We start from the raw sequence: 27,790 nt of genomic DNA, 5'->3' as shown, positions 1-27,790 counted from the left end.
CTATTAATATCTAATAATAAAAATAATGAAATTCAATAACATGCTTTAACCACTAGGTGTCCCTTTATATCAGCTGTGCACCTTTATGGTGTAAATACAGCCTATCTACCAATTGGATCGAATATAAAAGTCAGCCGAATTAGTGTTGATACTGCAAGGAGACGTATTGTGTGAAAAGAAATGTAAGATGTTGTTTAATGGCTGATATATTTATGATCCACGTCACGTTTTCAGTTCCTCATGTTTGTCTAAAAGTCTTCTCATCAGGGCTCTATAAATACAGAACTACGGCAGATATGTCATATTTAAAGCAGCCGAACCGTGTATTACAATGCCGTTATGTGATGACTTTCAAAGAGAAAAGCAAGCACACTCGGAATAAAGTATTTATTTTTATTTTTTAAATGTTTTCGGTCTGTTTCCGGTATTTGTTAATGACGATGTGCTGTGAGATGTGAGACTGGAATTGCACAGGGGAAAATAACGTAGGCTATCTTTAGATGCGGATTTTGTTTAAACTAATACGTTTGCGCTGTGGACCAACACTATACATTGACGGGGAAGGGGGTAGCAATAAAGATAACACCATTAAGTTACACAACATAACAGAAATAATATCGATAGCAGCGTCCCTAGCAACCACCTTGGTAACAATGAAAACGTCGCGATTTCCTGAAGTTATCTTCGTAATAACTAGCAAACTAAAGATCATGTACATCCACTGCACACATAATCTGAAATAACAACTCATATTTCTCGCATCAAATGACATCAAAACGCATTTGAATGGCCAAACTAACTTTAAAATAGGCATTTTCCACGAGAATAAAACGAAGTTCGGCCATGTTTTCTTTTTCTGCAGGGAGAAATTTGAAGATCACGTGACATAGACGCCAGCCATTGGAATGAATGGTGAAAAAAAACGGGGTTTGTCAAACAGAGCACATGGTGTAGTCCAAACGATAGCTGGGGATTCTGGGTAGTGTAGTGTCTTCTGCCATCCTTTACTCCGAAAAAAATATTTGTTTCTCCGAATCGAAGGGGAAAAATACAAAAGCATTGCAAACAATTTAAACCAATCAATGTTGTGTAATTAACAAGGATAATCTGGTGTTTTTTAGTCGATGAGTAGTGCAGATATCACTGTAAAATCAATCGACAGTAAGAGGAATACTTACTTCCGGGTGTACAATTCTCCGTTATCCAATGGGAATGGACGCTCACATTGCCTTTAAGGGCAGCCGACACAAACGAATGCCGTGCTTCCATGAGCGTCAAATCCCGCCGCAGATGGGAATACATTCACTGAAAAAATTGTTATGTTGAATTTACTTAATTTTATTTAGGTAAGTGGTTGCACGAAATTAATTTATCTAAATCCAGATATATTTTTTAAGTTCACTGTACTTATTATTTTTGAGTAATTTCAACTTAATTATACTGATAATTTTCAGCTCAACTATTTTGAGTAGAATTTACTCACTAAACCCATGTTAAGTATACTAACATGGATTATGTAACTGTAACCCTTTTTCTTTTTGTACATTCAGATCAATTCAATAGTTTAATTCCTACATACAAAAATTAAGTTGAATTTAATTAAATAATTTCAGCCATTATTACTATGTTAACTTTCAATATATTAAAATAAAACAAACAACATATTTGATACATACTCTTACTTTATTATCTTGTACAAAATGACGTAACATGAAGCATGTGTCTTAAACATCTTCTGATTCGATAAAAACAACATGCAACTGTCATGGCCTCCACCTCCTGTGTGTGAGTGTAGGAGTGGAGACAGGTGTGTGGGAGCCAGGCGTCCACAATCCAATCACCTCTGCTATAAGACTCCGGCCCTGACTCCTCCACTTCGCCAGATCGTAGACTCTGTACCCACAGTCAGTCTCTAGCTTTGGAAAGTCTTCGATTGCGATTCCCTGTTTGACCTGTTTTCTCCTGTGCCTGCAGCTTCAAGCCAGCCTGACTCCTAGCTCCTGTCTCCAGATCACCTCCAACGTTGGACGCTGTCCCGCTCCTCCTGGCTCTTCTCCCTGCACTCTCCAACCTGGTCAGACCTCCGTTCCCCTCTCCCTTGGACTCCGTCGCTTCCCTGGCCCAGACCCCCCTGCCTACTGCCCAGTATTATTCAATAAACTGTTTTATTGTGCTTGAAACTCTTTCCTCCTGTCTCTGCTCTGCTCTTGGGTTGCTAGCCTTAACAGTACAATCTGGCCACTGTTAAGGCTTGCAGGGAACCCAGGAGCAGAGCAAGACAGGAGTTTCAAGCACAATAATAACATTTATTGAATATTACTGGGGGTCTGGGCCAGGGAAGCTAGACGGAGTCCAAGGGAGAGGGGAACGGAGGTCTGACCAGGTTGGAGAGTGCAGGGAGAAGAGCCAGGAGGAGCGGGACAGCGTCCAACGTTGGAGGTGGTCTGGAGACAGGAGCTAGGAGTCAGGCTGGCTTGAAGCTGCAGGCACAGGAGAAAACAGGTCAAACAGGGAATCGCAATCGAAGACTTTCCAAAGCTAGAGACTGACTGTGGGTACAGAGTCTACGATCTGGCGAAGTGGAGGAGTCAGGGCCGGAGTCTTATGCCAGAGGCGATTGGATCACACACACACACACACACACACACACACACACACACACACACACACACACACACACACACACACACACACACACACACACACACACACACACACACACACACACACACACACACACACACACACACACACACTATTTCAAGTATACTACGTCATCGAGTGGTGCCGAATGCTGGGCATTTAACATGCATTTAAACAGTCCTTCGGCGCCACTCGATGACGTAGTATACTTGAAATAGTGGCTCTGCAGCAGGTTTACTCGACATTGAGAAACGGCCACTGACTGGCAGAGGTGGAGGCCATGACAGCAACAAAGTGCAGTGGAAACAGACATAGTGAATAAATCCTGACATAACATGAAGCATGTGACTTAAACAGCTGAGGAGGATGTAACCTTCCTCTTAATACATGAAACAAATGTCTTCCAAGTCCATCGAGATTTCCACATTCTTCTCCCAACCTTTGAGGTTTGACTGGTGTTTTTGTAATGCTTTAATGGCATCGGTTCACAAGAGCGGCTGAAGAAATCCTACAGTCCAGCATGTATCTTGTTCTTCAGTCCAAGGACTTTGGGGGAAAGCCTTTCACCATCCATTTGCAAGAGCACTTTCTGAATGAATTCATAGTAGGACCTTAGCTCTTTGGGGTAAGCCATGTTCAGTGTATAGATGACTCCCAGCATGATGGCACAAGCTCGGGCTACAGATCCAATGTTGTCCAGAATAATTAGTCCTTCAACAAAAATCCCAACGTCGTCATAATGTCCAGGTTCTCCACCCTCCTTGTTGATGACATATGCCCATGGTAGATTTCTGCAGGTCTCTGGTGACGTCATCTCCTTCCATGTCCTGTATATTTAAAGAAAAAACATGTATTTATTCAATATATGTAATTTTAATGACATACTTTATCGTATAATTTTTTTTGTAATATTGCTCACATACCTATTAATCCCTTAAAACAAAGCTGGTCATATTGTATATATTTCTGAATCAAACTAAATATGTGTGAGGTGTTTTTAAAGATTTACGTAGGAACCAATAAGCTTGGTGCTGAGTGTCAGGAGTCAGAGAGGATTGGCAGATGGACAAAGACATTGTTGATTATGGTCTTTCCATTGGACAATAAGAAAAACTATGAATAAAGCCAACCTCGTCGTATAAATAACCAAGCTGATGGTTTGAAATGCTTTAGTCTGTTGTTGAATATCAACATACATACATATAAATATTCTCAACCTTCATGCTCCTTATAAGGTAAAACATAATGATCTAAAATGGATGCCTGACACTAGGATCATAAAACACTACATGTGACTGGCAAATGCAATTACAATGACTCACCATATACTCCCGAATGAGATGTCCATCATCCTCACCAAGGTGGATGCAAAGTGCCTTGAGGATTGCTTCCCTTTTAAGGTTAACATCACTTGTTGCCTGTGTAAAAAAATTGCAATTATTAAAATATTTCTAAATACATCAATAATAACAAAATTGTCTATAAATTGTAGAAGATTTACAACCTGTAGTAACCTAAATATACAATATAATATATACAATGACTTCATTATACATGTAAATGGATGCCCTAACTTAAGTATGTTAAAGAATTGTGACTTACTGTAAATGTATTACAATGTCAGAAGTCTGAATGTGTTAGGGCGATAGCACTGTTTACAAATTCTACTCATCCAGGGGCTTTTCACCAAGACCAATGCTCCGTTCTTCACAGTTCACACCTGGAATCTGCCGAGTACAACCACAGTCTGATCTGTTGGCAACTGAGGATTAAGTGACTTGCTCAAGGCAGGTTCTGCTTTTTCACTTTCCCCACCTGGGGATTGCATTTGCACCTTTCCAGTCACAAGCCTGCTTCTCTACCCAGTATGCCACTATTGCCTTATTAAGATCAGATTTCCTGAGAAATGTGTCTTGCATTCTTGAACCTGGCAAGTAATCCAGGCTGTTGTGAGGCAAATGGGGCTCTATACGGTACTAGACAAGTACATTTCATAAAATTGCTCCATAGAGTATATGACAATTTGTATAAAACAGTATACACACATTTACCTTTTGCAAGATCGCCAGATGTTTGGCTAGTTTCTGGCCAACAACTCCTCCCTTCTTCTGGAAGACAGATGTCAGCTGAGGTAGATGGCTGTCCAACTGCGCCATGAAGGCTGTTTCAAGTGGGATAGTTGTTATGCGCTGGAATTCAGCGTGCATCTGTTATGCAAAAACAAAATGACAAAAGACAAAGAGCACATTCAGCCATTGGTGTAATGATATTTTGTATCTACTATATAATTAAAGGATAGATTCTAATGTTGACCTCATTAACCAAGTCCTTGATAAGACGTGTATTGGTGCACAGTGTGTTCTAACCAAAGTATTTATATTAATCTAAGGTAATTGCAAGGATTCAAAACTAGACTTGTAAGCTGTATGGTTGTTTAAACCTTGCTAATACTTTAATTGACAATGGGTAAAATGTTGAGGTATAAAGTGAAAACCCCAATTCCAGCAGCAGCTGTTTTCTTCAGACAATCAAACTGACAGTTAGAGAATAGCTGGTGAAGAAAGCGGAACATTGAGCAGCTAAAGAGCCAAATACTTTACTAAGGAGTTGGTGGAGAGCATAAACGGAGCTAAAAGATGTGAATATTGGACTTATCAGATGGACAGAAACACCATTTCAAATGTATGATCATGTTGCTCTGTAGCAGCTCGATGTGTACAGCAAATAGGCATTTCACCATTCACCATGTGAAATATATAACTTACCTCATCAATATGGAGTATTGTGAGTAAGGTTCTGTTCCCCATCACACCAACATCAGATAGCAAAACCTGCAATAAAAATAAAGATGAGCAGAAATTAAAAATAATAATGTTAAATGAAAAAAGGTAATTGATTGCCAATGATTACTGACTTGGCCAATGACTCAAAATCCTACAAACTCCTTTGTGACAAACAATGTAATGTTTTGTTTTTTTAAATAGAGCCTAAATATGACTGGATGTGGAGCACTTTTGCTAAATGTTTAGACAAATTGCTTGTGTTACCGCCCTTACATGCTAAACTGTTATTGCACTTGATGGCAGCTTTTAAAAAGGGAGAAGCTTTTCTTTCTTTCATTGTACATGTATAATGACATTAAATGATTATATATTCTATTCTATAGCCAAAAGCAATAAATGATTTCTCACTTTTGGCAAAGAGCATTGTCCACCTCAAAACGGGTAACATTTAACCACACCTAGGAGCGCTTAGTTCTCTCTCCACCATGTGTGTGTGTTGCATGCATGTAGCAGCCGCGTGTGTATAAACTGCCCCACCCCCTCACACACAGACGGGGAGAGAGAGATCTCTCCTCTGGATTGGAAAGATTGAAAATACATCGACACATTTTGTCTTATTGCATATTATAAAACGGTGTTGGCGAAACTAAGACTGCAATATAATGTTAAATGTCTCAAGTACCGATAAACAGACCGTCGTGCTAGAGAGGTGGTACTTTCCTGGGGAGAAAAGGTTAGTGGGTGTGTCGGCAACACTAACTATTTTTGACTAACTTATGGCAACACAAAATAATACATGGGAGCGGTGGAGTGATGAGGAGGTGTCTGCGCTTCTGGCAATACTCGGAAGGCTTCAGTAGAAGCCAGTCCCCAACTCCGGGGACTTCCGGTGGCAGTATACGCCGTGAAGTTGTTTGCGGTGTAGTGGGGCCGACACACCCACGAACCATTTCCTCCTCAGGAAAGTAATAACTCGCTAGAAGGGACTATCTGGGGGTGGACATAAGGTTCGGGGGGGAAAAGTACTCGTGTGAAACGTTATATGAACGTTAGCCTCGGTAACATTAACCCCTTGCCGCCAGAGAGTAACGTTACCAAAACCAACGTGATTTCACATGCTTAGTTGTGTCCTAATATTACCACAGTGATAAGAACAAGTTAAACAAAAAACATACTTACAGCCGGTCAGGAACACAGTAGGCTAGGAATGGCCAGTATACAAGCCAGGTGAAGCTACAAAAAAAAAAGCATAGTAACAGGCAGTATTCAACTTGTATTAGCCACAAACTAATAATAAAGTCTAACAAGACAAAGATTGAATTTATCACGTATTTAATTTGAGAGCAGTATCAAGTTATCTTATAATGTTAATGATACATGTTACACTTCAATTAGGTTACTTAAACATTACTACACAACTAAGCTAGGCTAACAGTTAGCTAGCTGCTGTAGGCCTACGTTTGCTAATGTTAATCTATCAAAACACACAGTCAATAGCGTTAATGTTAGCTATTAATCTACCTGTTTAAGTATAATATAATACACCCAAGGCTATGAATGAGCTACTTACTTAAAACGGAGAGCCGTGGAGAACGTTCACCTCACGACAGAGGAGCTACGCAGGCAGTCAGGTGATGGTCCTTCCGAATGGAAAATGGAGGGAAAAGTGGCGGGCTGCTTGTGTATGCACATGCGCAGACAGGACAGTATATGTGGTAATTAAATTGTACATATTTTTTTCTAATGACTTTTAAATGAATGAAATGAGCTTGTTTTAAACAGTGACAATATATGTTAAGATTAATTAAAAAAGATAAGAAGGATGCAATAACACATTCAAATCTATTAAAAAAGGCTAGATTAAAACATGTAACATCTAAAAGGGGTCATAATCAGTTTTCAGTGTTGCAATCAGTTGAAAGCTATTTGCGTCCCTTTATGACGCTGAAGGAGCCTAGGAGCGTCACAAATGGACGCCACGGACACTGACCAAACGTGGCTCCTGGACGCTTAGGGGGTGAGAGTGTGTTGTGCTGGGAGACGTGAAGATGTCACGGTTTCGTCCCCTTCAAACGTGACAGCTACACGGTATTGTTAACCCATGTTAACCAGTGGAGAAATAATCGGAAATACCAAGCAAATGCTACCCCGACGTAATGATTTATTTTTTAATAGTCACACTCAATTACAGCGATTTTCTTGTTGCCCCAGCTGGTCGACACCTCTTTTAGCATAAACAAAGGCTACATTAATGTATTAAATCGATGTTAATCCATGCGTGTGGATGTGGAATTAACGGACGTGACGTTGTGCGAGAGTTGCCAAGCAACAGCTTCGGTTCATGTTAATTTACAAACTATTCAACTACAACCGTAGTTATATTTAAAAACATGTTAGAAGGCCTCACAAAATACTTTAATGCACATTAAAATGTAAATGTGAAGGAATGTGTGTATAACAAAATACATCGGTCATTAAACGAAACCGGAAACAGACGTAGGCAAGATCCTCAGCTCGATGATTGGATGGTTATCCGCAATGCATGCTGGGATTTGGTGTTTATGTGATGTGAAATCTGAAAACGTTTTTTAAAAATACAATAATACTTTATTCCGAGTGTGCTTGCTTACTCTTTGAAAGTCATCACATAACGGCATTGTAATACACGGTTCGGCTGCATTAAATATGACATATCTGCCGTAGTTCTCTATTTATAGAGCCCTGCTGAGAAGACTTCTGGACAAACAGGAGAACTGCCGCCAAAACTGAAGATAAATATATAAGCAATTATACAACATCTTACATTTATTTTCACCCAATGCGTCTCCTTGCAGTATCAACACTAATTCGGCTGACTTTTATATTTGATCCAATTGGTATAGGCTGTATTTAAACCATAACCGTGCAGAGCTAATAGAAAGGGACACCTGGTGGTCAAAGCACGTTATTGAATTTTATTATTTTATTATTAGATATTAATAGGAGGATGTGCAAAACAGACAAACTAATAAGGCTTAATTTAAACATTAAAGAGTACTTTAGGTTAAGGTCTTATTTTGAATAAGAAAAAAGCTTTAAGAAGAATATGGAGGGATGAAACCCTCTTGAAACCGCAGGTCCTTCCTTCCTGCAGCGGTCAGACTTTACAACCAGCACTGCCCCTTGTAGACCCTCCTACACACACCACAACACAAACTATAACACCCCTTGCTGCTAAATACAAACCAACTTTGTGCAATATGTGCTATATGTGCAATATATATATGCCATTAATAACTGTGTAATTTATACCTGGCCACTAAATCAATATATATGCCGTTTTGTTTTTGATCTGTATTTTTGAAAATTATGTAACTTTTAATCTTTTTTTTAGCATATTGTTTATTATATTCTAACTTAGTACTTTTTTTAGCATATTGTTTATTTTATTCTAACTTAGTACTTTTTTAACGCATGTAAGATATGCAACACTAAGCTGTCTGTGGCTCTTTCCTGCTGTAACGCTGCACATTTCCCCTCTGTGGAACTAATAAAGGTATTCTGATTCTGATTCTTTAATGGTCACACATGCAGAGCACACAGCACACACAGTGACATTTGTATATACAGATAAATATTAAGCCTGACAAAGTACTTAACGTCTAATATATTGCTTTCCTGCAATGTTAACTATGTTTAAGCACTTATTTGTTTATTATTTGTTTATTATTAAACTGATATTATACATATGTATTATACTCTTATAAGATGTATGTAGATAGTATGAGAAATGTGCAGAATGACAGTTTAATGGTGGAGTATACACACATATTGATAGATGTCTTGTAATGCACTGTTGAGGAACCTGCGACCCAAGTTTTTCATTCATTGCATAACTACACAGTAGTTGTGTATAATATGATATGTCAATAAACCTTAGCTTATAAAATCTTGAAAGGGATGTTCAAACTAGTCATTATATACAGTCTTTAATTAACTATTAGTAGAGAATAACGAGTAATGAATATACTTTATAGAGATCCTATTAATATCTAATAATAAAATAATATAATTCAATAACGTGCTTTGACCACCAGGTGTCCCTTTCTATCAGCTCTGCACGGTTATGGTTTAAATACAGCCTATCTACCAATTGGATCAAATATAAAAGTCAGCCGAATTAGTGTTGATACTGCAAGGAGACGCATTGTGTGAAAAATAAATGTAAGATGTTGTATAATTGCTTATATATTTATGATCCACGTCACATCTTCAGTTTTGGCGGCAGTTCTCCTGTTTGTCCAGAAGTCTTCTCAGCAGGGCTCTATAAATAGAGAACTACGGCAGATATGTCATATTTAATGCAGCCGAACCGTGTATTACAATGCCGTTATGTGATGACTTTCAAAGAGTAAAGCAAGCACACTCGGAATAAAGTATTATTGTATTTTTAAAAAACGTTTTCAGATTTCACATCACATAAACACCAAATCCCAGCATGCATTGCGGATAACCATCCAATCATCGAGCTGAGGATCTTGCCTACGTCTGTTTCCGGTTTCGTTTAATGACCGATGTATTTTGTTATACACACATTCCTTCACATTTTAATGTGCATTAAAGTATTTCGTGAGGCCTTCTAACATGTTTTTAAATATAACTACGGTTGTAGTTGAATAGTTTGTAAATTAACATGAACCGAAGCTGTTGCTTGGCAACTCTCGCACAACGTCACGTCCGTTAATTCCACATCCACATGCATGGATTAACATCGATTTAATACATTAATGTAGCCTTTGTTTATGCTAAAAGAGGTGTCGACCAGCTGGGGCAACAAGAAAATCGCTGTAATCGAGTGTGACTATTAAAAAATAAATCATTTTGTCGGGGTAGCATTTGCTTGGTATTTCCGGTTATTTCTCCACTGGTTAACATGGGTTAACAATACCGTGTAGCTGTCACGTTTGAAGGGGACGAAACCGTGACATCTTCACGTCTCCCAGCATGGTAAATCGTCACATGTTCACGTATTGCCGTGATACCGGGTTGATTGTGCCACAGGCCCGCAGCACGTGACGGTGTTGTGTGCCCTCCCATGCAAATCATATGCCCTCCCTTTAGATTTGTTCTGGCGCCGGGTCTGAGGTGAATACAGCTGGTAAAAGAAAAAGTGTTTGAATGCGTACATTAACAGGTTTATGATATCACTGCCCGTCCAAGACACGAGTGGATCTGACTTTAATTACATTTGACTCGAGTGTTTCGTCAACTTAATGTGTTGCTTAAAATAATACTTATGCATACAGTAGGCTATGTGACACTGTGAGTGTTGATACGGCTCAGCTGACTCAGATAAGGAAATATATGATACATTATGATGTGATATGATGTGATATGATATATGAGTCTGCACTCACAGTGCCGCTGACTGTAGGCTGCTACGTAATGTTACTTTGATCCGGTTACTTATGTTGTGGCAGATATTTAATTAAGCTTTCTTAACATAGCCTAATAGTTATAATAGTCAGATTGCTCTGAAGATGGGAGGTGATGTTCTATTCATTTTCACGTTTACACAGTCGGTGATTTTGGCCGGCCGTCTTTCCTGCAACGGCAGTTTAAACTGTATTTCCTCCGCACACTGAGCTCTGATTGGTCAGCAGGCGTGGTGCTTTCGCTGAGTTGATCTCTTATCCTGGAACCTATCCTGCTTCGGATCTTTCGGAGCACAGGTTCCAGGATAAGTCACCATGAAGATCTAGCCCGCTAAAAAGTGAACCAGCTTCGTAGTACTGGAAATCCCAGAAGTTATCTTGCTAAACGAAAATCCTGCTTCGTGAGTATACCCCCCTGCTGTCAGACGATCAGCTGTGCGGCGTCATCACAAAACGGACGTCGCTTCACGTGACGCTCCGGAGGAAAGGACGTCCCATTCATTCCCATCATTCGAGATGACTAGTAGCCCAATATTTCATTGCACAACAGTTGTTGGGAGGCTGTCACAGGCTCTTTAAAACCTGCTTAAAACTCATTTCCCTGCTTTTCGTGGTTTCCTTGCGTCTCTCCCTGCTTCCCTGGTGGAAGGGACTAGTCGCAGGGAACCGACGCAAGTGAGGGACGCAATAGAGGCTTCTCAATACTCAAATTTCCCCTCCTCGACTCCTCGGTCCTCGGTCCTCCGGTAGTGACCCGGAAATGAATTTCAGCGCGCCATTTTGAAGGACATCTCATTTCTCTAAATGTACACCGAGGATCGAGCGTTGAGGAGGCTCTCTGGAGGAGCTCTAACCGAGGATACACTGATGGTTCCTCCACGGCTCCTCCACGGATGCATTTCCGGGAACGGTGGAGGCGTGACGCACGGCCGGACTTATCTCAGCCAATGACAGCTATGCATGCATCCCCTGGATATTATTTTAGAAACTGCTTTCATCGCGTCGCGATGTTTCCAGAGAGAACAGCTGTAAGGTCCGTGCAGAAAGCAGAGCAGTGTGTATAATATCACTCAGTATAACAGGCCTACTCTCTTTATTTGCTTTAGTTTAGTAGATAGTGTGTGTGGTACAGTGTGTAGGTGTGTGTTGTACAGTGCGTAAATGCGGCGGACAGACGGGTCTCAGTTGGTTTGGTGTCCTCTGCTTACTTTTAATAGGCCTACTTGTAAATACAACTTTTGGCCCGTAATTTCAATTCCCCATTTCAGCGACCAGAGAGAGGGGGGGGGATATATCCAGTCTCTGATTGTGTTACGTTATTATGAGAGTGCTCTCATACTTTAAATTGTATATATTTATATAAATATATTTGTGTGTGTCCGCATCTGTAGCCTGTTATTGTCTCATTATACCGCACTCTCAATGAATTCAAAGTAAATATGTGGGGGGACAATGTTCAGCTGATCTAACAGAGATACAGCGCTATGACAAAACACTCGACAGCTGATGCAGCTGTTGCCACGTCATAATGAACGGACGTCTCTTTAAAATGACCGCTCAGAGGAGAGGAGTTCTCATTTATTTAAACGTCTGCTGCAGGGGCGTCGCCTGGACCTGGAAACATTCGGGGCTTAGCCCACAGTGGCGGCGCTACAGTCAAATGTTCTACTGCAAGACTCCCCACACACACATACACAATTGCGCCATCTGGTGTCACAAACGTGTGCCTGCATTAGCTTTGTTACGGCAATGCATTGTGGGAGATTCTCATAGCACGTGAGGATCTCTTGAGGGTAAGGTGCCTGTATTATCTCGGTGGACAAAATGTTTGTTTTTATTTTATAAGGACAATAACGTTGTGTTTGTTTAGTTTCATGTTAATTGTTTAATGCTCACAGTCACAGCAACATGTTTTAGTGTGATTGGCTATTTGTTTTATATGATTTATCAACGTGATCATCAATAGCTAATCTGAGCACCAGAACCCAGCTCACGAGTCCTTTTATGCTGTCCATTGAAATGCAGGTATGTGAGTTTTGTACACCAGTTTATTTATGTTTAATGTTTCACATTGCTCCACATGATGCCTCGACTACAAAGTCTTCCATGTTTCTTCGCTTCTTCCTCTGTGTCACAGTTTCGGGAATATCCAGATCATTGAGGGCCTTGGTCTTGTCATAGACCTCATGTGCTTTCTCGTTACTTTGGTAACTTTTCAATGTGTTCTCAACTGCTGTTTTGTAATCTACAGCCTGCACCAAGTCAAGTGTTTCTTTCTGCAGGTATGTGTGCAGGCCCTGAGTGGTTGAGAGCAGTGTCTGGAACATGACAGCATGTAGAAGGTACTGCATTTTCAAAGCTTGCTTTCCAGTCCCTTTACTAGAGGGGCTGAAAGGCTCCCTAAAGTCTTGATCAAAGCAGGGAGGTTTTTGACATGCCCAGCGAACAAGTTGTTTGCCCCCTACCTCGAGCTGTTTCTGAAATGTTTGCAATCTCTGATGGTGGAAAGAGATGTGGAGAAGAAGAGTAGAGACACTCCAGGAGATCAACACAGGTATGTGACAGGTATAAGTTGAATGTTTCACATTGCTTGTGAAAAAGATACTACCACTATATGATCACTGATGTTTTGTTGTTGACTGGACACTTATTTTGTAAAAGAGATAGCATGAGAGGATCTCTTAAGCAATGCAGCTCACGTGTCCTTTTTATATGCTGTCCATTGAAATGCAGGAAAGTAATCAGCTCTGAGTGATCTGTTGCCGAGGGGACACTACACCGGAGTTACATAAGCAGAGATAAAGTACTATTTTGGGGGGGAACTCACCTCCTCTGGGGCCCCCCAGGAAGACTTTTTTTAAATATTGAAGTTAAAAGCATCAATCTTGTGCACTTTGAGAGCAACATTAAGAGATATGGATACATCTCTCAACACCCATATGTCAAAAAGAAATCAAAGAATCAGAATCAGAAACGGGTTTATTATTTAAAAACACTTCATTTTCCAATTAAATCATAAACTATGTCAAATTATTAGAAGTTGTTAGTAATCAGATTAAACAGAAAAAATGGATGGAAGGAGGAAATAATAATCCCTCATCTCTTGCTGTTTGCGGTTGAAATGATCTCTTTTGCTGGCCAAACATGCTGGATGGAAAGCAGTGATGTCTCACTTGCCTTGGCCCTGTATCTGCAGTCCCTAAATCAGTCATGTTACCCATTGACTCTTGTCTGTTCTGGTGTTCCTGTTCATTGTTGTCTCCATTGTCGTTCTTGTCTGTTGTATCTCCTTCTTGTGTGTCCTTTCTCCTGTTCTCCTTTCTTCATCCTCTACTCTGTTTGGCTCATCTGTGATGACTGTGTAGGTAAACACAAACAAGTATGTAAGTCAATCAGTTTCCAGCTCTGTCAAATAAATGAATTTCAAAATACACACATTTGTCTTCATTAAAATGAGTGTCACCACACTGTCACAAAATGTAATACTAACCAATTGAAAATAGTTAAATTTACATCTCTTGTAGATATCACTGTTAGAGTAGTTATCTGCCAATAGGACAGAATCATTCCTATACAAATGCAGTTTGAGTAATTCACTTAATATATTTACTTAAAACTTTAATATAGTCATTTTCACTTAATACTCTAATATAGTCATCTTTCTGCATTCAACACTAAGGAAAGCTGTACAATTTGACATGATAATGAGGAAAAAAGGCCTCCGACAATGCAGATCATTTTTTGATCATATCAATTTTAAGATGGGGGTCAAGGCTTAATATTTGGGAGCATAGTGTCCCTTCCCCCTTTCAGGAGCCCCACTGGATTGGCTTTGATCTGAAATATTTGTATAAAAAGCTTGTTAGCTGGCTGTCCATCTCATAATGTTCACATAGAAACTAGCTGTCAATAGGAAATATAAATTAGAAGAATTATATTTTCATGCAAAATCTGTCACAAAAAGAGGTTGCACATTTAAATGCAGGTGTTGTTATGGCAACGTCAGTGGCCAGACAGCCACATTTACTGCTGCAAATACGTTCAAACATGCTGTCCACACGTAAAGCAGTGGCAACTATGCCACCATTTCAGCTGACTTTTTCTCAAATACTGTCACATAACATCCATATATATTTCAGTGCTAGGTTGATGCTTAGCTAAGCTAACTATGAAATACTTTAACTGACAGGACTCAGGAATCAGGATCAACTGTGTACTGTAAGGTAGCTTCTAGCTTCATGTCGAACACAGACAGTAAGTCAACATTTCCCAGAGAGCTTTCTTTGAAATCACCAAGTAACGCTAAAAAACACAACATTTAGATTGTATGACAGTGTTTATTTAATATATCTGGCTAGCTATAGCTACTTGCTAACGGTTTAGCTTACCCGCGCGATTCAAAGTAACGTCAACGTAGCTATAATGTATGCTTTGCTTACATGTTCGCATAGCTTGTAAGTTTACTGACAGGTACATACCTTGTTCATCTGGCTCAGGTGGTGGCTCTGGGGTTGTTGTGTGAGCCACCACTTGAGAATTGCCGTCTTTTTTATTAAAGAAATGTCTAATGTCCATCTTCAGAATCTCCGCGTCCGGGGCTGAAAGTTTAAAGTTTAAACATTGTCACAGAGGAGAGGAACGTACCTGTCAGCCAATAAAACACGTTTATTTCCATGCAACTCTCTGATTGGTCTGGTGGCGTCGTCTTGCCTCTGTGTTGCATTCACTGAACATGGGAAATTACACTTCTGCCGTCCGTCCTATAGGTAAAGTAGGTTAATGTATTATATTATTGAGGGAGAATTTGTCCGGGGCTAAAGAAAAAACATCCGGGGCTTTAGCCCCGGATGCCTACCCCAGGCGACGCCCCTGGTCTGCTGCTTCCCCTCCTCGGTCCTCCGCTCGCATCTCCTGTGGGCGGGTTTAAGTCTCGAGGAGGGGAACCGAGGAGGGGAGTCGAGGAGGGGAAATTTGAGTATTGAGAAGCCTCTAAGGAATCCATTTAACCGAAGTGAAACGCAGCCCATAAACACCTGTAATGACGGATGAATGACGGATCAATTAACATTAAATAATTATTTATGTTGGGTTTTTAGCACCTGGCTGATAGGGGCAAAAGGTTTGTTATTACTTGTGTTATTTTGTAGTTTTGCAGAGTTTTGAGTCCATGCTTTTGAATTAGCAAAACTGCTATATTAGCCTAGCCTACATGTGTTCTGCTCTGTTAGTTAGGGGGCAGTAGTGAGCTATAATTGCATTATTTAGTTTGTATTATAAATGTAACGTTTATAAATGCAAGAAATTGAGATGTTTTATCTATGAGATGGTGGTTAATGATTGTGTTTTCTTTCTTGTCTTAGCTCTTACGTTGGTAGCCTACGTTGATACTTAATGTATACATGCACACGTGTACAATAAAAGGATACCATCAGTTCGAGAGTATGACCATTATTCAGCTGGGGACGCTACAAACAGTAATAGGGTCCTGACTCCTGTCTAAAGTGATACATCATTTTGTATCTATAAAAATAATCAAAATGACATCATACGTCATGAACCATTTTTGGATTCATCCTAAAGTGTCTTGAGACCGATTCAATACATTTTAAATGTAGTGCTGTCTCCCTCCCAGTGGTGTAAAGTAACTAAGATGTACTCTAGTACTGTACTTAAGTACACTTTTTGGGTACTTTACCTGAGTATTTCAATGTTTTGCTACTTTGTACTTCTACTCCACCTCAATTCAGAGGTAAATATGGTACTTTTACTCCACTACATGTATTTAATATCTCTACTTACTTTGCTGATTTGGATTGATAATGTAAAATATAATCAATACTGAAATAAGTTTCAACAGAATATTCTTACCCTTGTTTTTATTTCTACTTTTACAAAAGTACAACAACTGAGTTCCTCTTCCACCACTGCTCCCTCCGAACTACTATTTGATTAGGACAAAGCAATAGGTTTTTTTTGCCTTCTTTTTTAATTATTGTATGTTTGGTTGAATACAATATTGCCATAGTAAATTCTTAAACCAAGTATTCTAAATAAACTGTTCTTAATAGTTAATAGCTTACATCTGGTAATACTTTTTGGGCAGTTTCCATTGTTGAACTTCTTACAGCATCAATAACACATTGAGTCAAATACCAGAACATAATACTCATCTTTGAATTCTCATCATGACGGAAGTTGTTTTTGAGCATACTGTAAGACCTCTCATCTCTTGTGGTTTCTGTGTTTATTGACGCTCGCTGGTTCTTTTATATTGGCTTGGAAATTATATGCTTTTAAGTATTTTGGTCTTCTGTTTTTCTTCTGATGTTTCACTTAAAGAGATGACTTACCTTCTCAGAAATGTTAATTACTTATGTTTCATTTCCTGCCTTTACTGATCACACACTATAGAGTTACATGGAGGAAGAGACTCTCGGACGCCCTCCTGTGTTGAGGTGGCAGTGTTGTTTCAAATTAAACTAAGCCTAGACTTTTTTTTAAACCGTTCATTTGACAATATTACTATAGACACTACTGTGAAATGTTACAAACTGTATCGAGTACATTTATATTTAACTGTGGAAGAGTCATTCAACATGCTAACATTTGAATGGTGATCTAAATTAAAGTTGTTTTTGTAGGGGCTTTCTTGTCTTTTTCAAAAGATATTGTCCTGTTTCCAAAACCTCTGGTGGTCATAACTGTAACTCGTCTGAAATAACAGCGCCCTTATGATGAAGACAAGATTTCATCAAAACCAATTTATTATGGATTCAAGTTCTTATGGCCAACACTTATGAAGTTGTTGGCCATTACAATCTTGTATCTCAGTATCCCCCCCAACAATGCTCATTAAATAAGTATTTTAAATATGATTTATGATATAAATATATGGACAATATTGCAAATAAATTAACTGAATACTGAATTATATATATCAACAAACACAGAGATGTAAACTGTTTGTAAAACAATAAGTAAAGTATAACATAACAGTAGAGTGGATAAGAAATTACTATTGATAATCAGAATGGTATTATGTAGACTATAACCATTTTGCTGTGTTGCATGTTATTGGCTATCTTTTGGAGTTATGAACACTCACCGCCATGAATCTTGTAATTCTGATATCTATTCATGATTCTGCGGGCTACACCCTACATCCTCCACTACCGGAGCAGTCATTGCTGCATTTCATACAAATTGAGTAAGCTGTGAGGAAGGTGACTTAGCAGGAACATCTTCAGCAACAGACCGTCTTCAGGGCCTGCAGCTACCAAGGTCAGCCATATCAGGAGAGAGAGCTGCCAATCATAGATCTGCTAAAGCCTCGAGGAGGATATTTCCATCTCAAGCTTCGACACCCGTGACCCTGTGTGGGTCGTGAGTGGAGACGAGAGACCACAGGGCCACAGGGGGGTGTCATTCCTAACAACAGCTGTGTATCATCCAGCCTGACAAAATACTTAGACAATCAATTTCTGCCCTGCAGTGGACAAGAGGCATGTGGGCTGCTTATCGGTTTAAGCTGAGAGGTTTCAATTACTTCAACGTTATGCAGATGTCTAAAGCTGAATATGTGGTCTAGTAATGATTGTAGCCTTTACTTCTGAATGTGCAAGCCTTAGGACCTCATACTTAATCTTGACCATGTCTTTCTTTTTTTGTTATAAATGTCTACATTAGATAATATTAAGTAATAGCTGTAAACGTGTTAATTGTGTTGTTGTAGAATCGATGCATGGCAGAATTAAAAATGTTTTATTAGTTTGAAGGTGCCTCTCTTTGAGCCATGTACAATTATTTGATTTCCCACTATTTCAATTGATAGAGCAAAAAAAGAGAATGACATCAAGATTCAATATTAAACAATTAAACGTGCTTTTAATACATTTACTGCAAAAATCAATCAGCGCATTGTCGCCCTCTTTTGTATTTGACGCATCACTACATCAACAATGAACGGCTTTTCAAGGGCAAAGATAAACCCCGCCTCTTTGAATTTGATTGGTTTGGATTAGAATTCTCGCAGGTTCATTGGACACTCAAAATTACGTATAGGGAAGTGTGAAGGAGGAAAACGTAGCCGGTGAGAAACGTGGGTTAACTCTTCTACATTTGTAGCTTCTCTCGCTGTTATATACCGTTATACATTTGTTATTAGTTTTATGTCTGCGTTTAGAAACAAGATGAAGTGTTCTGCCTAAATTCACTGCCTTTGAATGCGCTCTGTTGGCAGCTTATAGACCAAGAAGCTAACATTAGCTGCTATGCTATCCACTGTGTCTCAAGAGTCACACAGCTCAGCCAGCTGTCAACACGGGTGAAAAGTTACTGGCTCCAGTTTGAGGTCGTTTCAATGCATCATTATTGGTTATTGTAGGTTGTTGTATTGCTCCGTTAATGGTATTGATGTGCACCAAATTATATTGTAATGTTATTGGCCGTTTAATTGTTAGACTACAATGTGTTTTCTATATGTTGAGTGAAAGAATAGTAAGTGTTCTAGATGCACAATTAGCTTTGTTCTAATTGTGCATCCCTTCCGTTAAGATGATGTTTCCCATAGCGTCCCTCTCCATGATTAGAGTTAGGGTAATGTTAGGGTCAGGTAAAGCATTTCATAAAAACAGTAGTTGAGGATATGGTTTTTGGTTCAGATTTAGTCGGATAACACAACAGTCTATGATATGGACAGGGTAACAGTTTTCATAAAGCATCTGATTTTGTGTTTTTAGGTTGGTCTGTTATAACACCACTAGGTGGTGCACGAGATCTTATAATAAGACACACTAAAGTTCAACACAGGCAACCTTTAAGCACTGACACCTCAGCTTAAGTCTAGACATTGTTAATCAATGCCATTACCTGATAAAGAAGTAATTGGAATGGATCATTTAAAGTGACAGAATTGACTGACATTCATCAGATAAGACCAACCTTTGTTTTACATACTGTGTCATTTGCAATATAATTGTGGGAACATTTAAATCCTTTTGAATGTAAAGGTTAGAATAAGGCAGACACATCATGCTTGTGCAGGGACCTACCAACATGAGACAATTACTTTACCCTAAAGGCATTACCTTTTGGTGTCTTTAATTCAAAAGGTTACTCATAACATACATTTTGCGAAATCTCTTGAATACCATAACTGAAAGGTTATTATGTTGCCATTTTTGGTATTTTCACATGTTTAATGCTCTCAGCTTCTAAATCGATTTGTTGCTCCCCATTTTGTGTGTTTGTTTCCTACAGTTTTCACCTGAATGATGGCTGCCTCGACGAAACTGTCATCTTTCCGTCTGCCTCCCTTGCCCACCATAGGCGAGATCATAAAGCTGTACAACCTGCGAGCTGAGAAACATCTCTCACAGAACTTCCTGTTGGACTTGAGGCTCACCGGTAAGTCTGCCTCACTCTTGCTTTCTCTTTCTTCCGCTCTATCTGCAGTGCACCAATACCTAGTCACTCCTGTTCTTTGTTACCATGTCTGCACTGAGGGCACAATGGTGTGGTTTTTTTTTCCAACGTACTTGATTGCACAGCTCCACATAGCCTTGTTTCAAGGCATTGGAATCGACAGGCTTTGCTGTAGGGGCAAGATTGAGTAGATCTCTTTCTAATGTGAATGGAGTCAGTTGTTTACAGCCCTTGCAGAGCTTCAGCCTTAATATAATTATCAGTGATGCAGTGCAGGTCTGATCTGCTCTCTTGTCCTTGGGCAAGGTGACTCTTAGATTAATGCACCTCATCTTCATCACATAGAGGCAGACAGGTATTGTAACATCACACACTATTAATCTCAATTTAGATACCCGTGATGAAGATATTTGATAGAGGAGTATCGTTTAATTTATATGATGCATGAGTTTAACTACAATGCAATCACAGAGTCTCTGCAAAAATATTGATGAAATGCACAATTGAGTTGGTCATCTATCTCCATCTTTTTAGACAAAATAGTGCGTCAGGCGGGCTGTTTGAGGGACGCCCATGTGTGCGAGGTGGGTCCGGGCCCTGGTGGTCTCACCCGCTCCATCCTTAACGCCGGAGCGACAGACGTGCTCGTGGTGGAGAAGGATACACGCTTCATCTCGGGGCTGAAGGTAAATTGAGCAGCCACAATGACACGGGCGTATGCACAATGTCATTAAGGTCATTATGTCACTAAGCAGAACAATCTGGAACACCTTCACCTGTCAGCTTCTTGAGAGAAGTCGATCTGTTCTCAACTGCAGCGTCGTTAGCCACCCGCAGAGTGACTGATTAGTTTTTCCCAACACCTTTTCATTTTTCTCATTTAATGTCACATCTTTTTCTACAGCTGTTGTCTGAGGCAGCTCCAGGGAGGGTGAGGATTGTCCATGGGGACATTCTCACCTACAGAATGGACCGGGGATTCCCAGACACCATCTCTAAGCCATGGGATGGAGGTGAGAATGTGAAAATATAAAAGCTATCATGTGGTCATGTGGAACTTAACTGTGTGTTTCTGGCTCCATAGATCCTCCAAACCTTCACATCATAGGGAATCTCCCCTTCAACGTCTCCACCCCCCTCATCATCAAGTGGCTGGAGAACATAGCCAATAGAACGGGGCCCTTCGCCTTCGGTCGCACCCAACTCACTCTCACCTTTCAGAAAGAGGTCGCAGAGGTACGTAAACACTGGCATGTTTCAGTTTTCAAGGTGTATATTTGTGGGGATGCTGCTGATATGTCCAGCTGCCAAGAATCTGTCATGATATACTTTATAATGTGCAAAATCTGCAAGCTACTCGATGCTTTTATTTGCTCCTCTGCTGTGCAATCACCACTGTTTTGAAAATGTTTTGTACTTATTTTGCTATTGTCATGATTAAATCTGGATTTCATGATCCATATTTAATCAGAATTTGTGTTTTTATCATTCAGGCCAATCAAATCATTCAGAGCTTTTCTATTATGACACATTCAAAATAATGAATAAACACTTGTTCCAGTTTTTGGTCTTTATGTAATATTTTTCTAGACGTGTTTGCTTAACCGTAAAAGTAAGGCTGATATTTCAAATAGATTTATTTTGTTCCTTATTCACTAGGACCCTACTCAAATTGGCTGAATATTCATTTAAATAACAGATCAGTTACAATACCAATATTGGTTGGATTATGAAAGAGATTCTGGGAGAACTAATGCTGTAAATTGCACAAATACACATTATTGTTAAAGTTGTGTTCAGAGATTTAGAGATATTCTACCCCAATTTTTCCCATCTAAATATGACTTTGCTTTTGTCCAGTTCTTCTCTAGCTTCATAGTTTTAAAACCAAATATCTTCCTTCAGGCTTGGCTGTGCCACAAAGGACACAGCTCCCAGCGTGTTTTATTTAAACTGTGGTTTGCTTGTTCCTTACGTAGCCAAATCTATAAAAAAATGATTTAATTGATATCTGATCATTCAAATGAAGATCGACTTAGAATCAGATAATCCTTTTTTCATTGAACCCAGTCCTAACTGAAAGCAACATTACATGAAAACGACAACTAACCCAGTCTTAATAAATGTGCATCTCTAATGTGTGTTGGTTGTTCTCTTCATCCAGAGGTTGACAGCGAGCACAGGCAGCAAACAGAGGAGCCGTCTGTCCATCATGGCTCAGTATCTCTGCACCGTCCACAACTGCTTCACCATCCCTGGACGGGCCTTCGTCCCTAAACCAAAGGTAGGATTTCACTCTAAATGAAACTCCACCCTTTCTAATAAATAAAGCAATGTGTTCAACCTTTAGTAGCAGTATTGAAACAGTTTCTGTGGGAACAACATGGGCAGATGGACACATTACTATTTTACAGATCCTACCCTGCTGTAGGATAAAAGTGGGTTCTCTCACAGCTTTTTCTTTCTCATCTAGTCCCATGCTCCCGTCAGAGTCCCTCATCATGTCACCATCACTCATCCTTCTCTTGCTTTGAGGCGCCATTAAGACATCAGTGTTGTCTTTGTTCAGTCTTTGGACCCTTTCTAGTTTCTAATGATGCCTGGTGGGTATTTGAGTTGTGGGCACAATCACACAGCGCCTTGTAATGAGGGCCTAGTTCTTTTTTGGGAACAATTTCTCTCTCTTCATGTGTGTTTGTATCAGTGGTGAAAGCAAGACACCCACTTATGTAACATGTGAATGCAAAGGTTTTTCTTTTCTGCCGGGTTAAGGATTTATATGACTAGGGGGCGCATTAAGGAAATATAAGTACTGCTGCAAATGTTGAAATATCAGTGTTGGCTTATGGTCCGCTCCTTTGAGAGAGATTACAAACAACTCTTCAAAGAGACTCCGGAGCTCTCTTACATCTTTGTTACAAATGAAAACGTGTTTTCCTTTTCCCTAATTAAAGGATAGGTGTTAGGTAGATGTCAGAGAAGGACTGTTGGTCCCTTGAAGATGTGATGGCTCTTTAGGAGACCCTCTGTTGGTAAATATTTTATTTAGTGAATGGGACCATTGCTGATTGTTCATTCTCTTAGAAGAGATGGCTCCCAATGATTATTTCATCACACTCGGATGCCTTTCTGGGCTTTTTCCTCTCACTCTCCAATGTCTTGCATGTCAAACTTGAGCTAAATGGAGTTCTGCATGCTGCAAATGTTAGCATGCAGGTGGTATATGCTGTATAAACATGAACAGAGAGGACGCACTGCAGATGAATCAGCGCCTCCCACATGCGCTCACACAGGCCAGCTCCCCCCACTAAATGCTTTAATGGGCACTTGGTCGGATTGATATCATTAGGAGAGATGATGGCCGTTTGATGAGCAGGCCTCTGCTGCTGGTGTCCTATAAAAGATCACACAGCACACGGACCATATTAATGCTATCGTACCCTCCACATTGTGCAGGTCCCTTTTTAACTAGAATGTCGTGTGTTATAATTCATAAAAAGCTTTATGGCATGACATTATTCACTGGTGCACACCAGAGTAATTACGCAAAATTGCGTGAACAATAACAATGACTGATTTACGGGAAAACATCAAAGGCTAGCAGAAGGGGGATTTCAGGTTGTGGCACACAGGAATAAAGACTTCTAAAGCAGTGGGTTGTCTAAAAGCTGATTTATATGATGTATTAACAGATATAGAAAATACAGCCCTTTGTCTTCTTAGTTAACTTTTGTCTTTTAGTAAGGAATATATGAAATACAGAAGAATATTGTCATTCTCTGAATGCCTAATGAAAACGGCTTGTAGTGCTCTCATGCTAAGCTGAGACACTAGTGAAAGTGAAAATTGCAAAGGGGAAGAAGTTCATTATAATGGAGGAGTAACACCAGCTAATATAAAAGATCTCACCCTCTATCTTCCTTCCTCTGTCTCTCGGTTACTGCAGCATGTGTGACTGACTCATACTGTACCTATAGCCAATACATTGGCTCAGTGATCTAATTATTGGTATTATCTTATTCCCACTGAAGCTCTTGGATCTCTGATAGTGTTAATGAGGGGGGATGTGTTCACATTGAAGCACAACTGGCCATTGTTATTGTCTGCCATCGGCATGTCTTTGTAATGACTAAACCTGAGGCTCTCTGATCAGCTGTGAAGGAGGGGGTGAATCATGGCACATGTTCACATGATAATTATGTGCAGAAATCTACTGTAGATGCCCCTGGTTGCTGTTTTAGCTTTCCTACCCCCACATTCCTAACGGCAAATACAATAGACAGCAGCAGGTGCAATGCTACACATATGGCAGTAAGTGGAGTGTGAACCAACATTTGAAGTGGTTTTAATGCTGTGTAATCACACAAACAGCGGGTCACAGAGAGCCACATTCAAAGCAATGAAACTACTGAACCGTTCAAAATAACAATGATTAGAAATGGCTCCAGTTGAAGGCTTGGAGGGGTGGCGGGCTGTTGGACCTTTTAGTTGAATCTATAGGAGCTGGACAGTGCAGGGGTAACAGGATAATGAGAAGGGAAATGTTGAATCTATTTTAAATCAGCAACCCGTATTGACGTGTGTCTGTGGGGGGGGGGGGGCTAATAGGCTCTTATCTTTCCTGTTTAATCTGTCCGTCTTGTTCCTCTCGCCCCCGGTCTGCACCTCTCTTGTGTCACATTGACGGACTGAGATTGTCCTTGAAGGTTTCTAAGAGTGCCGATTGGCTGCCTAAGATGGTGTTCCCCGAGGCTCACTGTCCCCTAACCCTGTCCCGCTGCAGATCACAGCTGCCTCTCTTTCCTTATTAGCCACTCTCCTCCTGCTCATTCTCACATAGACGGACAGATCGAGCACTATTTAAATTGCTCCTGTCATTCACAGCTATACATATATCTGTTAGGTCTCTTTTAAGGGAGTAAGCTATGACAAAAAGCTGCTTTCCTGCAGTTGCTTTAGTCCTTATACATATTTCTAATTTGCATTCCTGTCAGGGGTCAAGGGGTTTTCGAGTGCAAAATGCTACCAGGCATTTGTATCTTCAATACGGACATTCAGTCATCCAATTTCATCTTCACTGCCTCTTTGCATAGACGATGGCTGATTGGAAAGATTTAAGAGTGCGTGTTGACTTGCTCATCTCTCTCCCCCTGCCTCTCTGCTTCCTCGGCAGAATGTGATTAAAATCAACTTGTGTCCGTCACAGGCAGGGTCTATAAGTCGTGCAATAGATTCTCCATCACGAGCAACATGCTGGCTCTGCTGTAGAGCGCCTACAGAGCTAGCAACTGTGTTAGTCATTACCAAAAGTATGGCAGTGGGAGATGGAAATGTTTAATGACAGAGATGGGAAGAAACAGTTGAAGGTAAAGGAATACATTGGCAGGATGGAGTGATAACTAAGTGGAGATATACATATTTGTGTATCATATGGATAAACGGGAAACTGACTCGTACCACAGTGAGATGAAATAAATAGAGAACATATGTGGACAGATGTGATGTATGGAATTCAACAAGAGCGGGAAAAGGATGTCAAACCTACAAAGCTTTCCCCACAAGAGTACAGAGCGCTGGAAGAAAGATTCATGACAGAGATCGATCTGAAGGGAGAGCGAGGCGTACCTCCAACAGATGGTTGTCTGGGCCAGTCGTCAGCCCGCTCTGAGTAATGGCTGCATCAGCCATCACCCGCCAACTAACTGAGCCTCACAGGACGAGAGCCCCTACAGCTGTTCGCCTTGTACACAATCGTCGGCCAAGAGCACACGCCAGATGAGCAGAGCCGAGTTTTAATATGTTAATGCTGCATTGAACATCCATTAAGGCTGGCAGTTGTCAGAAAAACATGCAACTCTGGCGGTAAACACCCAGCAGATACATACCTTTTGATTGGAAAACGTTAATAATTAGGGATGCAGCCTGATATCAGCGTGTTATTACTATCGGCATTTAAAGATTTTTTTTTTGCATCAAACTGAAATTTATTTCAAACATTACTAATGAAATAAGTTTTTCTTTTGTGCCCAGTGAATGAGTAAAAGCATTGGATTTGATGTCTGCATATGCCAGAGGGGCCATCACAATAACAGTAGACATATAAATGCTAATTCCACTTCTGGACTTGAGACTTAGTGTTTACTGTAATAAGGTGGAAGAAATGTGCATCTATTGGTATCATCAATCCACCAAAAGGATCTGCAAAATATTGGCTCATCTTAAATCGGGAGGAATCCAAAACTGTGCATTCTTAAAATAAATGATATCCTTTTGAATTCAGTGTTTCACTGTTGCCTGTGACCCACCTCAGTGCGCTGTAATGCAGTGGCAGGCTCAGTGATGGATATCTTCTCGGTGACCTGTAGTGGCCCAGTAAGAGCTGAAGTCTACTTCGAGGGGCGGCAGTGCTTCCTCACCTCCCGCCACACAGGCACACAATTCATCCAGGCCTATTCCTATCTCTCAAACGGGGTCAAACACGGTATCAAGAGTATCGGGCAAAGTTATTTCAATGACTCGTGCCGGTGCGTTAAACGCCTGAAGGCTTGGTCTCAATTCATCACGGAGCCAAGGTAAAGAAAAGCTAAAAATACTCTCCTCCTCCTCTTTTCTTAAACAAAATGCTGAGTTTTGCAGAGTTGGCTTATGAACATCTCCAGAGATCTAGTGCTCCGCCTAACAAGAAACTGTGCCGGGTTCGCTCAGAGTCAGCGTTCAGAGTTTAGCAAATTCAGCTCTGTTTAGTTGGTGAGCATGCCAGGAGAATATGCATGTACTTTGAGGGATAATGCTAAAACCCTGACTATATCCCAAGGAAAGAAGGTCAGCTTCAAATAAGTAATTGCCAGCGGTGCTATGATGCAATAACAAATGAAGTCGTTGAAACAAAAGCTTGCCACAATGGGAGGCATCAACCTCTAAAATATGAACGTGAAGGTTTATTTTAACGCTCTAAGTTAAGCATCATTCATTGTTATTTTTTAGTGGGAGATTTGATGTGGTGTCATACCAGTACAGGTCGTATTATATCATAGAAATCATCAGCTATGAGGATTATTTCATCAAAAACAAGTTAAAAGGCCCCTATTATGCTTTATGAACCTGAAGATGAGCATAATAGGCTACATTTACAATTGCATAAATGTTTCTGTCCATGTGTGAAAGTATTCCCCTGCCTTCTCTTGTTATCGTGTTTCTGGCTCTTATCCACTGTAGTCCTCTGTAATACAAAACAATAAGCTCATGATGATCATCAAGAGAAATACAGATTTTAAACTATTTAGCCTCCCTCACTTTCAGCTCACTGAGTCCTCCCAGCCACGCATCCCACCCCGTGCTCAAAGCTAAAATATTAAAGGGCCTCCTTTTGAACTGTCAGACTGTATTGTTTTCCCACAAGCGATCCTTTTGTCATCTCCATAGCTTTTACTGCCTTTCTCAGCAGTTAACCGCCCCAGCCAAGGTCGTTGCTATTATTCCCCAGCCTCACACGAGCACTGGGACCAGAGGCGAACAACAAAGGAAGGT

The 27,790-nt window shown here is 40.2% G+C and overlaps 1 protein-coding gene across 2 annotated transcripts in view; it reads left to right on the top strand.

The window, feature by feature from the left end:
- The first annotated feature begins 18,884 nt into the window (after positions 1–18,884).
- Positions 18,885–27,790, top strand: part of tfb1m (transcription factor B1, mitochondrial) — a 28,206-nt gene continuing 19,300 nt past the window's right edge. Inside the window, exons 1-6 of one of the 2 annotated variants that reach the window (XM_034221966.1) lie at positions 18,885–18,938; positions 20,099–20,245; positions 20,798–20,949; positions 21,168–21,276; positions 21,348–21,499; positions 22,428–22,547. In XM_034221966.1, coding sequence (XP_034077857.1) covers positions 20,110–20,245; positions 20,798–20,949; positions 21,168–21,276; positions 21,348–21,499; positions 22,428–22,547 — 669 coding nt within the window. In that variant the 5' untranslated portion in view covers positions 18,885–18,938; positions 20,099–20,109. The remainder of the gene's footprint in view (positions 18,939–20,098; positions 20,246–20,797; positions 20,950–21,167; positions 21,277–21,347; positions 21,500–22,427; positions 22,548–27,790) is intronic. The other variant, XM_034221967.1, reaches the window with a different exon arrangement.

The sequence above is a fragment of the Gymnodraco acuticeps genome, unplaced genomic scaffold (genome assembly GCF_902827175.1).
Source record: "Gymnodraco acuticeps unplaced genomic scaffold, fGymAcu1.1, whole genome shotgun sequence".
NCBI classification, from domain to species: domain Eukaryota; kingdom Metazoa; phylum Chordata; class Actinopteri; order Perciformes; family Bathydraconidae; genus Gymnodraco; species Gymnodraco acuticeps.
The sequence above is the reverse complement of the archived record's forward strand: the minus strand, read 5'-3'. Positions and strand labels throughout refer to the sequence as shown.